The following is a 12,106-nucleotide window of genomic DNA, read 5'->3' as shown; positions in this document are numbered from 1 at the left end:
AATTTAATTTCAATTTAATTATTACTTATAATTTAGATTTAAATTTAATTATCTGCAAACTGTATCTTTAAACTGCATTAAATTAATTTACCAAAACTTATCTTTGCTTTCAGGTTCCGTCAGCATACCTGTGCATATCGTGACATCACGTTATCTGACAGAGAAGTGGTACCCCGTGGTGGGAGATAAAGGTCCTTTGAAGGAACCCCCAGCGTTGAGGGTGAAATGTCGCTTCCAATCTGTGGACATACTACCTGTTCAGGTGTACCAGGAGTTCCTGGAATACCTGAAGACCGACTACAAATCTTTATGCGAGAAACTGGAGCCTGCGATTGGCGTCAAAGCGAAAGAGGATATCGCCACGGCTTTAGTAGCAGTCATGCAACGGGAAAAGAAAGCGCCACAGTTTCTCGCTGACTTGGTTATGATGGACATACACAGAATAGGTAGGAATAGGAGTACCGATCCAACAGACGCAAAATATTAACACTTTACCGACCGTTAGCCTATTAATAGGCTTTTTGCTAGGACAACCAATACTTTGTTACCTATTATCGACATAACATCTAATACTTCCATCATTATATGAATTAAAAACGTATTGTGTAAATATTAATCGAAAAACTACTCTAATGGATGAAATTGAGATTGAATAATACTAAAGTTGTCAAAATAAAGAATATTATTGAATTCATTTATGTTACACAATTTGATACAATTGTAACAAATAATCATATTGTACTGATAATAACGTGTGTTCATGATTCTTTCGATAAAGAAAAAAATAAAAATTGTTGTCAAAACAACAAAATATAATTGAATTTAATTACATGTCTAATCGTTACCGGTCGGTAAAGTGTTAAAATATCATTGTATCGTATTGAACAAGGTTGTTCGACGAAAGAAAAATGCCAATGAAACATTGCTGCCGTTTCAGTATTTAAACAATTCTTTCCTACGATTTTATCGAATCTAAACTGTCTATGTGTATTTTCATCTTTCCTTGAGATAAGTGTCCATTATAATCTCGATGACAGACTTCCTATAGTGTTCGATCTTCTTAAAAGTATAAAGCAAACGTTCTGACCAGTCACTGCAACGAATAGAAAAACACGAGCAAGAATTTCTGAAGTATCACCTAGTAAACTATATATATCTACTCGATATTCTTGCTGTAGACTATTAATATCGAACATCAAATAACGTGTATTGGCAAAGCAGGTTGAGCACTAGAAGTTAACTTCGCTGTTTTAATCCTAAATAGATATTTTTAATTAGATCTGCAACTCCTTTTCTCCCTGTGGAGGCTTCTTTCGACTTGCCTTCGTCCACTAATCGATGGTAAATATTGAATTCCAGACGACGAAAGACTCACCTTTCGAGGAAATTCTTTAGCCACGAAGGCGATGGAGGCCTACCTGAAGTTGACGGGCGATAGGTATCTGCAAGAGACCTTGGGAGCGGTGGTGAGGGGCGCGGTAGAGGGTGGCGATTGCGAAGTGGACCCACTGAAGGTCGCCTCGGTGGCAGCCCTTCACAAACAACAACAGAATCTACGGAACGCCGTGGAGCTCGCCTGGAGCAGGATACTGGCCAGCCATGCTCACTTTCCTCTCGAGTTGCGTGAATGCTTCCGCATATTCCGTGAACGTCTGGCCGATATGTGTCGCGAGGACATTGCCGACAATCTGATCTCCGCGTCTATATTCCTCAGATTCCTCTGCCCAGCTATACTCAGCCCGTCTCTCTTCAATATTACGCACGGTGAGCCCGAGACTCGATATTTTTGTTTGAACAGCTGACTGTTCTGCTTTCGACATGACATACAAATTTGTTCGTTTTTCCTTTAACACGTTGCCTGCCAAGCTAAAACTCGTAAAAATTTCAATAAAGCTAAAATTTTGTCTAGAAACTATTAAAAATTGGATAGCTTTTAACATCTGTCATAGTATTTAATTTTTTAACGTTGTCAAATTTACGAATCCTGTCCAGATTTATTTTCATTATTGTCTCATCTTTGAAATTAATTTTATTAGTTCCTTGTTTCTTCCTCACCTATTTCTGGGTGACGTGGCGACCAACGCGTTAAAGGTGTCTATAGTTTGATAAAGGAAGAGTCAATTTTAGAGATCACTTAACACTTTATCTATCCCCCAATTTAAAACCTGTTTACAATTTACAAGAAGACCGACTTTATACGTTGTTGTATATTAATCCTTTATGATACATACCATAGTGATGTTAACATTTGTCTCCGAAGTCGGTGTTATCATTATGGTAGTATAATAATCAAACAAGGCACAGCTACATATATGCTGTTGTCAACTTAATATTAATGACGAATAAAACTAAGCCACAGAAGGACAGGAAAGGAGATAGTAGACTTAAATAAAACTCTCCTTCATTTCTGTGCTTTTAAATTTTCTTTATTTACTTCTTACAGAATATCCGAACGAGAAGGCAGCGAGGAATCTCACTCTCGTGGCCAAAACGCTCCAGACGCTAGCAAACTTCACGAGATTTCAAGGAAAAGAGAACTTCATGGAATTCATGAATGACCTTTTGGAACGCGAGGCTCCATCCATGAAAAACTTTCTTCAGCTGATCAGCGTACGTATAATATACGTTCAGTTATTTCTGTGACTCACAAAATATCCTTGATATAACTATTATTCATTGTATCGCTCTAAAATGACAAAATTTTCTTCTTCCGCAGAGCTCATTCCCAAAGGACTCTCCAGCTAACAATTCGCTGGAATTCGACGGCTACATAGACCTGGGAAAGCAATTATCCCTCCTCCACGCGCTTCTACGAGAAAGTTTAGTCACGATTGCTTCGTCATCGTCGCCCCTGCCCCCACCGAAACTGCCAGAGATCTTGGAAAGGATTTCCCTAGCTTTGGACCAACCAGGTCCGAGTCCCGTGCCAGCTTCCCATCGTTACCCGAACTTGCAGAACAATATCTTTCGTTACAACGATCCCACAATCGCGAACAGCAACACGAATCTCTCTGTGTCAGCCACGTCGACTCTGAGCAACCACAGCACGCTGAACGGGACGATCAGAGACAGCAACGAAGTGCTGCAGTCTAACACGTTAGGTCACAACAGCTCGCGCAGTCCAAACGTCACCAGAGCTGCCACTCTGCCTCGCAACGCGTACATGCCGACTAATGGGAAGCTTCAGCTGCAAATTACCACAGATGATTATCCATTAGAACCAGCAGCCTTCGTGTCACGTTCGCCAACCCCGATTGTGAGACAACATAGGGCAATCGGGGCGAATAGAACAGGTGCAGGATATAGACTGACTGCCAGCGCGAGTCTTGCAAACGTGAATCACTGTCAAACACACCCCACCAGCCCTACGCGATCAGAAAGTCACAGTAACCTGAAGGACTCGAACTACAACATCAACACGTCCCAGAATAATCAAACGAACATCTGCACAATCGTCGCTCAGCAGCAACAGCAGCAACAGAATCACCGACACAATATCGCGCGGCTGCAAAACATGGACATCCACGACAGAGAGGACAACTACAATCACAACAACTACAACGTCTCAAGGTCAGCCAGCAGGAATCACTGTAACAAGGAGGAGAACGCGAATCAGATGCAGCATCAGAATTACAACAACGTATCGAAGACCACCGTGAACGCAAACGTAGTGGTGAATCCCTCGTCGAACCTAACGCTCTCTATCAATCACCAACCCAACAACAATTACAATAATAGCAAGATGAACAACACCGCTAACGGCAATCTGGATGAATTTTCAGACTTGCTCAGGTACGCAGACGATGAAGTTTCGGAGTCGAAATCGCAAAAGGGATCGCAGATATCGATCTCGCAATTGAGCAACGTTGCCTCGTCCGGTTATCAAAGTTTTGCTGCTTACAGTCAGAGTTCCAGCCCTGTAGATCTGAGTAGCAATAACGCAAACGCACACATAATCAGCGCCGCGCCTTTAGCTTTCGCGAATCCTGTGTACCGGATGGAACCGAATCACGGAAGAAATGGTAGAAGAGGTAGCAGCAGCTCTGAGGAGAGAGAAGGAAGCGGCGGTGGCGTCGAAGGTGTCAGAGGTGTTGATCTGAGTCCATCGCCTCCGCCTCAAAACAATGTCAGAAATCTTCAGAGGAACAGTCAGAACCAATGGAGGCAAACCAAACAAACACACAGGAATAACTCGGAACAGATTCAAGGCGTCTGCTGCCCGAAACACAGGAGGAGGTTGTCGCTAGACTCGACGCGAGATCTGTCCGACACTAGCGAAGAGGAAAATTGCACGACCAGAAGGAGCAAGTCTCGTAGTCACCGTAGCATCGAACAGGTACTGATTGATACTTAATATTTAATACTGCGTACTTGGTTTCTTTGATAATGAATAAAGGTACTAATTCATAAGGTACAAACTTTACCATCCGTATTCGATGAATCGTTTAGAAAGAAATAGCAAAAGACTGGTTTATTAGAAATATTAATTTGTTTAAAAGATAATCTTAGAAGAATTATGATGGTGTTCAATTGACCCTGATGATTATACTAGAATTATGATTATAAAATTATGAAAGTTATACAATATTAAACAAAGTTTCTTTGTATAACTTCGTCTTTCACACAACAGAGACACATGGAGTCTTGCCGACTTTATTCGTCGTCCTCGAGACCAAGTTTCGCGCCAAATCAATCATTTCTCCGCAGCACGATTTCCCAAAGTCGCAAACCGCAGTCAAAAAATGGAAAACGCCAACAGAAGTCGTTTTAAAATTCGACCATTCTCAAAACCAAAGAGGAACTTTTAATTCTCGTTTCTTAACTCTTTCCTGTATATACGTGATCGTAACGTCACTGTTGTGAATAACAAGGTTCCTCTTTCCATGCGGCTTTGACGTTCATACCTCCCTCTCTCTTTGATCTCTCTTCATCTAACGGAACGCCTACCAGAGCAATCTATTCGCGGCCTCTCTCTTTCTCGTATGTGTCTTGTAACTAACAGCGCCACGTGTCTTCGTTTCCAGTACGAAGTGGAAATCGAGAGGCTGCGGAATAGCATAGATGAACTGAGGGCACAGTTCGGCATCACCGAGGATACCGATATTGACGGGATTGCACCGGATACCAAGATGAAGAGCATCATCTCCAGGTACTTAATCCTCATTAACGCGGCCGCTAACCCACCAAACTGATTCTCTGCCTGAGTGTGACCCACCTACCCTGCCAAAACCCTGTCGAATAACCACTTTTCTCTGCGTTTCACTTCGAGGCCTTCCGTCATACTCAGTCACTTCAGATTCCATCCTTTCCTCACTTCTTCGCCGCGTTAACAGCCGAGAAAACGTCGACGTCAATCGTGAGACGCGATTCGTGAAAGACAGAGCTGGGTACCATGACGCTTGCAAGGGAATTTTTCATCAGTCCTTTCAATTTAAATAAGCTTGATCCATTTAATAAAAAAAAAACTCCTTCGTATAGATCAGAAAATAATTAAGTAACGTTTTATTTCAAAAGACAGTTCCATCACAACGATTGGTTTATATTCAGCTTTGTCTACTCGAGGATTAATCGTTAAAAGATCAGGTGTAAATATAGTTAGTAATCTGTGAAAGAGATGCCTTTTCTATGCAAGAAAAAAGAAAGACTAGTTAACCGGAAATAGAAAGAACGCCAAGGCGTAATTCTTGCAAAAAACGGTTATTATTCTCGAAATAATATGTATGTTTAATTGATTGTGTGTTCCTGTGCATTCTATCCGCTGCATTTGGTATACTCTGGCTTGATCTGGACCTTGGTGTAAGAGTCAATTATATTTCTAAGCTTCTTACGTTTTTACGTCACATTGTTTAGCGTATAATGTCTTCATAAGTTCTCTCTTGTTTTCGTAAACGGCGAATACACGCGAATCGTCGCCGTACGATCCGAGTTAGATTTATAATAACATATTTATTCATCTCACCCATCTTATACTTTGAACCACCGACGAAAGCATTATTCACCCTACGTGCATACTTACATCACCGTCCAATAACATTTTATCAGTCTGTCTCATATCACTGTTACTTCACTCCACTTCACTCGACAATCTCGTCACAATCTCGGAACACGTTTCATTCTGTTCACATGTGTTGCACTGCAATCTACTCTACAATCCACTATTTTTTTTGCGCATCAAAGTCTCTGTGTAGCGGATCGCAGCGCGGAAATGTTCAGGATACAGCGCACGGTGTATTCGATAGTCAGTTTATTGTTAGTTTCATTTTTTCGTGTTGTGAAATTTTTTACAAATAGACCAATTGCTAGATATGTTAATTTCTTTGGAGATCATTACAAGTTAATTGGATTCTTGTAAATGGTACATGTGTACAATAGCATACATTTTTGTAAAATTAATTTTCTATGCATGACATGATAGAAAAATATGTATTCAGAAAACTAAGCTGTAAGAGTTCCTTGTCATACAATCAAATTATTACAGTAAGTCTAATCCACTAATTTCAATAATTTAAATTGATCTTAACAATTCCGTTAATTTTAACATTTACTCTTGCCTACTAATTTTTATCCTTTTAGCTATTGGCGTTCTGCTTAAAAACTGATATAGCTTTAAAAAGACTGTAAAAGACTAGAAAAGAGCCATCGAATACATAAAACATTTCCAGGTATTAAATGTGCATGAATCATTATAATGTTTTAGTTACAACACTAATGCAACAAAATTGTTATTTGCAGCAAGACAAAATAGCAAAGCATTAACTGCAAGCAATTTACTTTTTGCACGAACTAATTTTCTAGTTATTTTTACTGTTGCTCGGTCGAGTGAACTGTCCTGAACGTTTCTTCCATGCCCACTACTCACACACTATGTTACAACTTTTCATTGTGGTCAATCGCGGAGGCAGGTGCCTTGCTTCTGTGATCAATGAATCTATGTATCCATGCACTACACTTAATGGTTCCTTTTGGTTGTCCAAGCATATATTTTGCACCAGACACTGCTGCTTCCTTTGAATTTCATTTCTGAGTATATCGATGTTCTTTTTTTTAAATATATGCATCGTGGTATGCTTGGATACTCTCTAGCCTCCCTGTGAAATCTCTCTGAACTTAAAGTACCAAACACGTTCATCAGCCAAGTATCTTACATTGATCTCAATCTACAAGTCAATACCACCATAAAATGTGCAAGGAGGAATATAAATATAATTTCTGTGAAGGCAACAAACATCTAGTGTTGCCTAGACTAACTTCCAGAACCATATACAAGAAAATGTTTTACCTGTCTTCTGCTAATGAAAATAATAGAAGTGGACAAGGCACATTACTTTGCATGTCTTAACATACTTCAAAGAGAACCGATTCAATTACAATTTCTTGAAACATGTTCCTCTTCTTGGTGTATCTGCCAAAATGAAAAACCTAATTATCTGCATAAGACTATAGAGAGAATTAACAGGTGAAGCTCAGTTCCATGTGTACGGAGAATCATCAAAATACTCTCTGTTTCTCCAAAGAATCATAATACGTTTGCTGCATTCAGTTGGAGAACCATCCACCACAGACTGTGCTACATTTGTCATAACTTTGTTGTCTTAATGCCATAATGTCTTATGCATGTATATGAGACAGAGTTATTACTTCAATTGTTTATATGAGTATAAGAGGGTGAAGAATTACATATACATAATATTACCCTCCCATGAAAGATCAGAGAGTTACATACATCTGACACTGATAACAAACGTGTTAACAAAGATCAGTTTAATGGAGAACCAGAGACTGTTCGGATGGTAAACACACAATCTGGATCTCCAACAACAAAAGCAGATCTCTACCGATTAAGTTCACCCAGAGACCTCTAAACCGTGGTTTTTTTTTTACTTATTGTAGGTTAATCTCTGTGGAGGAGGAGCGGCGACGCGAACAGCAAAAGATGTCGGCCGCGTTGTCGTACAAGCAGCGCGTGATCGACGCGCAGGAGCAGCAAATAGCCGCCCTGGATGCCGCGAATTCGTGTCTAATGATGAAAAACACAAGACTGTTGTCAAAATTGAGCACCCTGACACAACAGTACAACGCTAAGACCCAGTCGAGCAACGAGGCAGCAGCGTTGCTGCAGAACATCGCGGACATCGGTGAACTGAAAAGCTCGTCCTGTTGAGAATGCAGTCGTGTGTTGCTCGTTCATCGGCAAGACTATGTCGCCAAACCCGCTCCGGTGAACCAATTGGCAAAGAAGGGACGAACGGAGAATGAGTTACAATCCATAGAATCGTATTCGTACTTTTGTAGCTAAAATTCAAGCCGATTTTCGTTTCGAGGATAGTCGACACGTTGAGAAATCAGTTTCGGGACTTTGTAACGCGAGGTTACCGCGGAGTCACGCTCGGTTGCACACGCAACTCTCTGGATCCTCCCTCGTTTCATTCGTGTTTAAGAATTGGAACGATAGCTCGACAAGTTTAATTAGATCCCTGGTAGTAGCATCAGTATGAAAAAATGTATGGAGGCGATGAGTTCAGGCTGTTAAACTGTCGCCTAAACGAACAGTCTACGAAGAATCTGGAAAGATGACAAAGGTCCAAGTTGAATTGGATTGATAAGTCTTATTTAACTTGTTGAACTATACTTCTCAAGTACAAAAATCCGTGTCTCGAGGGTTTCTGAAAAGTGTTCCAGTGATTGGAACGGTTACTAACCAGAAACTAGTCAGCGCGTCAGTTACTTATAGCACAGCAAGTTTGATAAGATAATAGTAGCTAAAGTACTAAAGTAGTAGCTAACAAAGGCGTGAATGACAAGGATAAGATGAAGCAATTAAGACTATCTATTACGTCTATAATCTAACTAGTGAATCTGATATTTTTAATTATTTATAACGTAAATTATTTTTCTTCTAAAAAAAATTATGTAATCAGACAATGATGAACATTGATAATGGGATACGAATTGCAAGGTAAATTTTAAGAAGAACAACCTTTTGTCTGTATACATACTGACATGAGAAATTGTAAATAATAGCAATTATAAACACATTGCTTGATAATACTGATGTCAAGTCTGATATCAACGACTGATATCCATGACTGATAATCAAGATTTAGAGTGGTCCAATCCAAAAGCCTACAAACTGAACGCTTATCTCTAATATCTGCAAAGGGTACACCCATCTTTATTTAGATTCTTTTTACAAATTGCATAAATTTCGTACTAAAGTATTATATTCTTTATTTATCAACTTTTATTCCACAAAAGCTATAATACGCAGGAACCGGCGTGGCGTTTAACATGTTGACTTGTTGAGCTGTATCTCCTGATCTAGCAGCGTTTCGAGACATTGAAAACCTATAATCTCACGAGTACATTAGGTTTGACGAACCTAGTCAATGCAAAATTCGCTCGAGATTAATGGAAATGAAAAGGGAGGAAAGGGTGAGGCGTGTGCGGAAATAGAGGCTACCTAGTGAATAGGCAAACGGGTTAAGTAGATAATTTACGTCGACCTCCACGTGACATAGCGTTAAGTTTAATTAGAACCGGATAATTCGCGAACCTCGCGTTGTTTGTAGTTGAGAAGAGCAATGAGAGATTAATCGCCACCCGATCGTTGATCTGTCGTATTTCGCTGATTCGTCCCCCAATGGCTTTCCTCTGTTCGACGCGAACAAGCCTGAAAGTCGTCGAAGCAATGAGTGGGATAGCGAAAGGTTTGACCCTTTCAGTGTTGAGATTCAAATCGAAGCGCACGTCGTGTACGGAATTATGGCGGTCATATACGTTAAGCATAGTATTTTGATGCCCATAGGCGTTCAACGCACAGACTATATGGAATTGTAAGTGCACGCGACACTGAAACATTTGGAATTGGAATTATATTCATCTAACGATGGTTAAAACATCTAAGTAAAGGCAAATCGCTTAACCTTGCTGGTACATACAAGGTGGTGGTACAACCAAGCAGTGCGCGATTCATCATGAAGAAATAAGTCAAAAGTGCAGAATAAAATTTGTTTATCTGAGGCTTTGTTCTTAAAAGAATCAAGCTGAAAGTTGATCAAGTGCAAGTATACTGTTAGTTACTCGTAATTTTATTTATAAACATGTGCAATGTCACTGTATGCTTCCTGTTATCGTTATCTTCAGTTGTACCACCATTGCTGGAACACCTTGTGTAATTGGGATCTGATATAGAAATTTCTAATCAAAGGGACCGTTATATGCGAAAACATAGTGATTGCATACGTTAAGCATGATGATGGCTCGACGCTCATGGGTGTTCATCGTATGGATTACATTGAATTGGTTGTTAGCGCCATCAGCATTGATAGGGTCAGGATCTAGGTCTGGCAGTGGACCATAGAAGCAGAGACGAATCTCTCTTCTCCGTTTCGTCACTTCCGTTTCATTTTCTTTTTCGTTTAGCATCGTATGTACCTTGACGCACAGCCGCATGCACCGTAACCGCCTAGCATGACGTACGAAGATTGTAACATGTGTATTGCACCGATGTGCAACTGAATCCTTGAGCACCGAGTCGTACTTCGACGTCACCCTGTATATGCGTGTACATTTTTTGTAGTTTTCGTTTTAAGCGCCGCTGGGTCATCGCGAACGTACGACCTTCCTTTCATAAATGGTGGCCATTTTAAATGTACGAGTCGTCCCTCTCAGGGCATTCAACACCACCTGAGACGAAACAAGTTGATCGAAATTTAGCGTTCGCACCACGAGTCTTCGAGCGTGCGTTCGATCGCAAACTCCGATTCTTACTTTTATCGATGATATATTTATTTAGTAGTTCTACCAAAGATGAAGAGTGTTTTCGTTGTAAAAAAGAAAAAGAGAGAGAGAGAGAAAGAGAGAAAGAGGAGCAGATTTATATAATATATATTTCGTCGAGTACCGCGACCGAGGTGCTGGTGCGCGGTGCAAAAATTCGAATTTACTGCGGTCGCGTAGTGAGACTTTTCAAATGTTTTTTTTTTTTTTATTATCATTAGTTTTGCACAATCGATGCATTCATGCATGACAATTAGACGCTTGACGGTCTCGTTTGTTCGCAAGCGTTAGCGCGAGTTAATGTTTTTACATCACAGCAACAATTTGTAGCCGTTGTAGAGCGAGATGCACGCGAACAAAATAGAAAGACTGTCGTGAATGGAGGAACGATAGACTAGAGTAAATGTTGGGAATGCATGTAGAAGAGAAAAAGTGTTCGTGCCCGTAATAAATGCGTGTGTATGAATGATACTACGTGCGTGAAACGTATGAGAGAAGATTACGATTCAGTTTAATCTTATTAAAAAAAAAGTATTATCTCGTCGTCTTGTACCATAGCTTATTCTCGGGGCGTTTGTGAGAGCGTTTTATTTTCTCGCCTTTCGCCGATTATTTTTGTATAGAGATATCTATCTTCCCTATTTCTTTCACTCTGACCCATCCCTTTCCCGTCCCCGCGCTCGATCTTTACACTTTTTGTACTTTCTTTAACGCGAGCTGAAAATGTTTTCAATCGTCGTGCGTTGACGATTATGAAATTAATATATTTAATATCGTTTCCCTCTCCATTTCCCTTCTTGTTGGACGATGTAATCGATAAACGATAAAATAATCTATTTAAAATGACTTGGATAGCCTGTACATTGCTAAGTTTTTGGTATATTCGTTTCTGCAATACATCATCTGTATTTAAGCGTATAGCATCTGTTAGTAACAGTACATGAACAAATAAATATGATTAGACATATTACATCCTGCATTTGTATTTATTCAAATTAGAATTAAATAACTTGGAAACATCCCATTTCTGTTGTTTCGTGGCGAGATTTCGTGGGACTTGTTAATACGAGGTCGCGGGTTTTCACCCTTTTCAGGATGCGGAGTGAAAAGAAGGTGAGGAGTGAACAAGGCGAGAACTAGAGCTCGGATACAGTAAAGAACACCACAGATGCGCCCCTTGCATTTGGCAACCCATACGAACAGTTTTGTTGGTTCGGTTGCAATCTCGTAGGTGCAGCAGTGCCCCTTTTATGCGGCAATCTGTTTGTCTGTTTGTCGTTCCGGTTGCCTGATCGTAGGCGCAAACGTGCCACCTCTTCGCACATCA

The 12,106-nt window shown here is 40.2% G+C and overlaps 1 protein-coding gene across 15 annotated transcripts in view; it reads left to right on the top strand.

The window, feature by feature from the left end:
* The window catches only part of LOC128891846 (disabled homolog 2-interacting protein), a 412,576-nt gene extending 403,538 nt beyond the window's left edge, over nucleotides 1-9,038 (top strand). For 12 of the 15 annotated variants that reach the window (XM_054151725.1, XM_054151719.1, XM_054151724.1 and 9 more), the window contains 6 exons: nucleotides 114-446; nucleotides 1,360-1,764; nucleotides 2,444-2,610; nucleotides 2,717-4,336; nucleotides 5,025-5,149; nucleotides 7,891-9,038. In XM_054151725.1, coding sequence (XP_054007700.1) covers nucleotides 114-446; nucleotides 1,360-1,764; nucleotides 2,444-2,610; nucleotides 2,717-4,336; nucleotides 5,025-5,149; nucleotides 7,891-8,161 — 2,921 coding nt within the window. In that variant the 3' untranslated portion in view covers nucleotides 8,162-9,038. The other 3 variants (XM_054151722.1, XM_054151723.1, XM_054151721.1) reach the window with 3 other exon arrangements.
* Nucleotides 9,039-12,106: the final 3,068 nt, after the last annotated feature.

Source organism: Hylaeus anthracinus, unplaced genomic scaffold (genome assembly GCF_026225885.1).
Source record: "Hylaeus anthracinus isolate JK02 unplaced genomic scaffold, UHH_iyHylAnth1.0_haploid 12002, whole genome shotgun sequence".
NCBI classification, from domain to species: Eukaryota; Metazoa; Arthropoda; class Insecta; order Hymenoptera; family Colletidae; genus Hylaeus; species Hylaeus anthracinus.
This window is presented reverse-complemented; position numbering and strand designations above follow the sequence as displayed.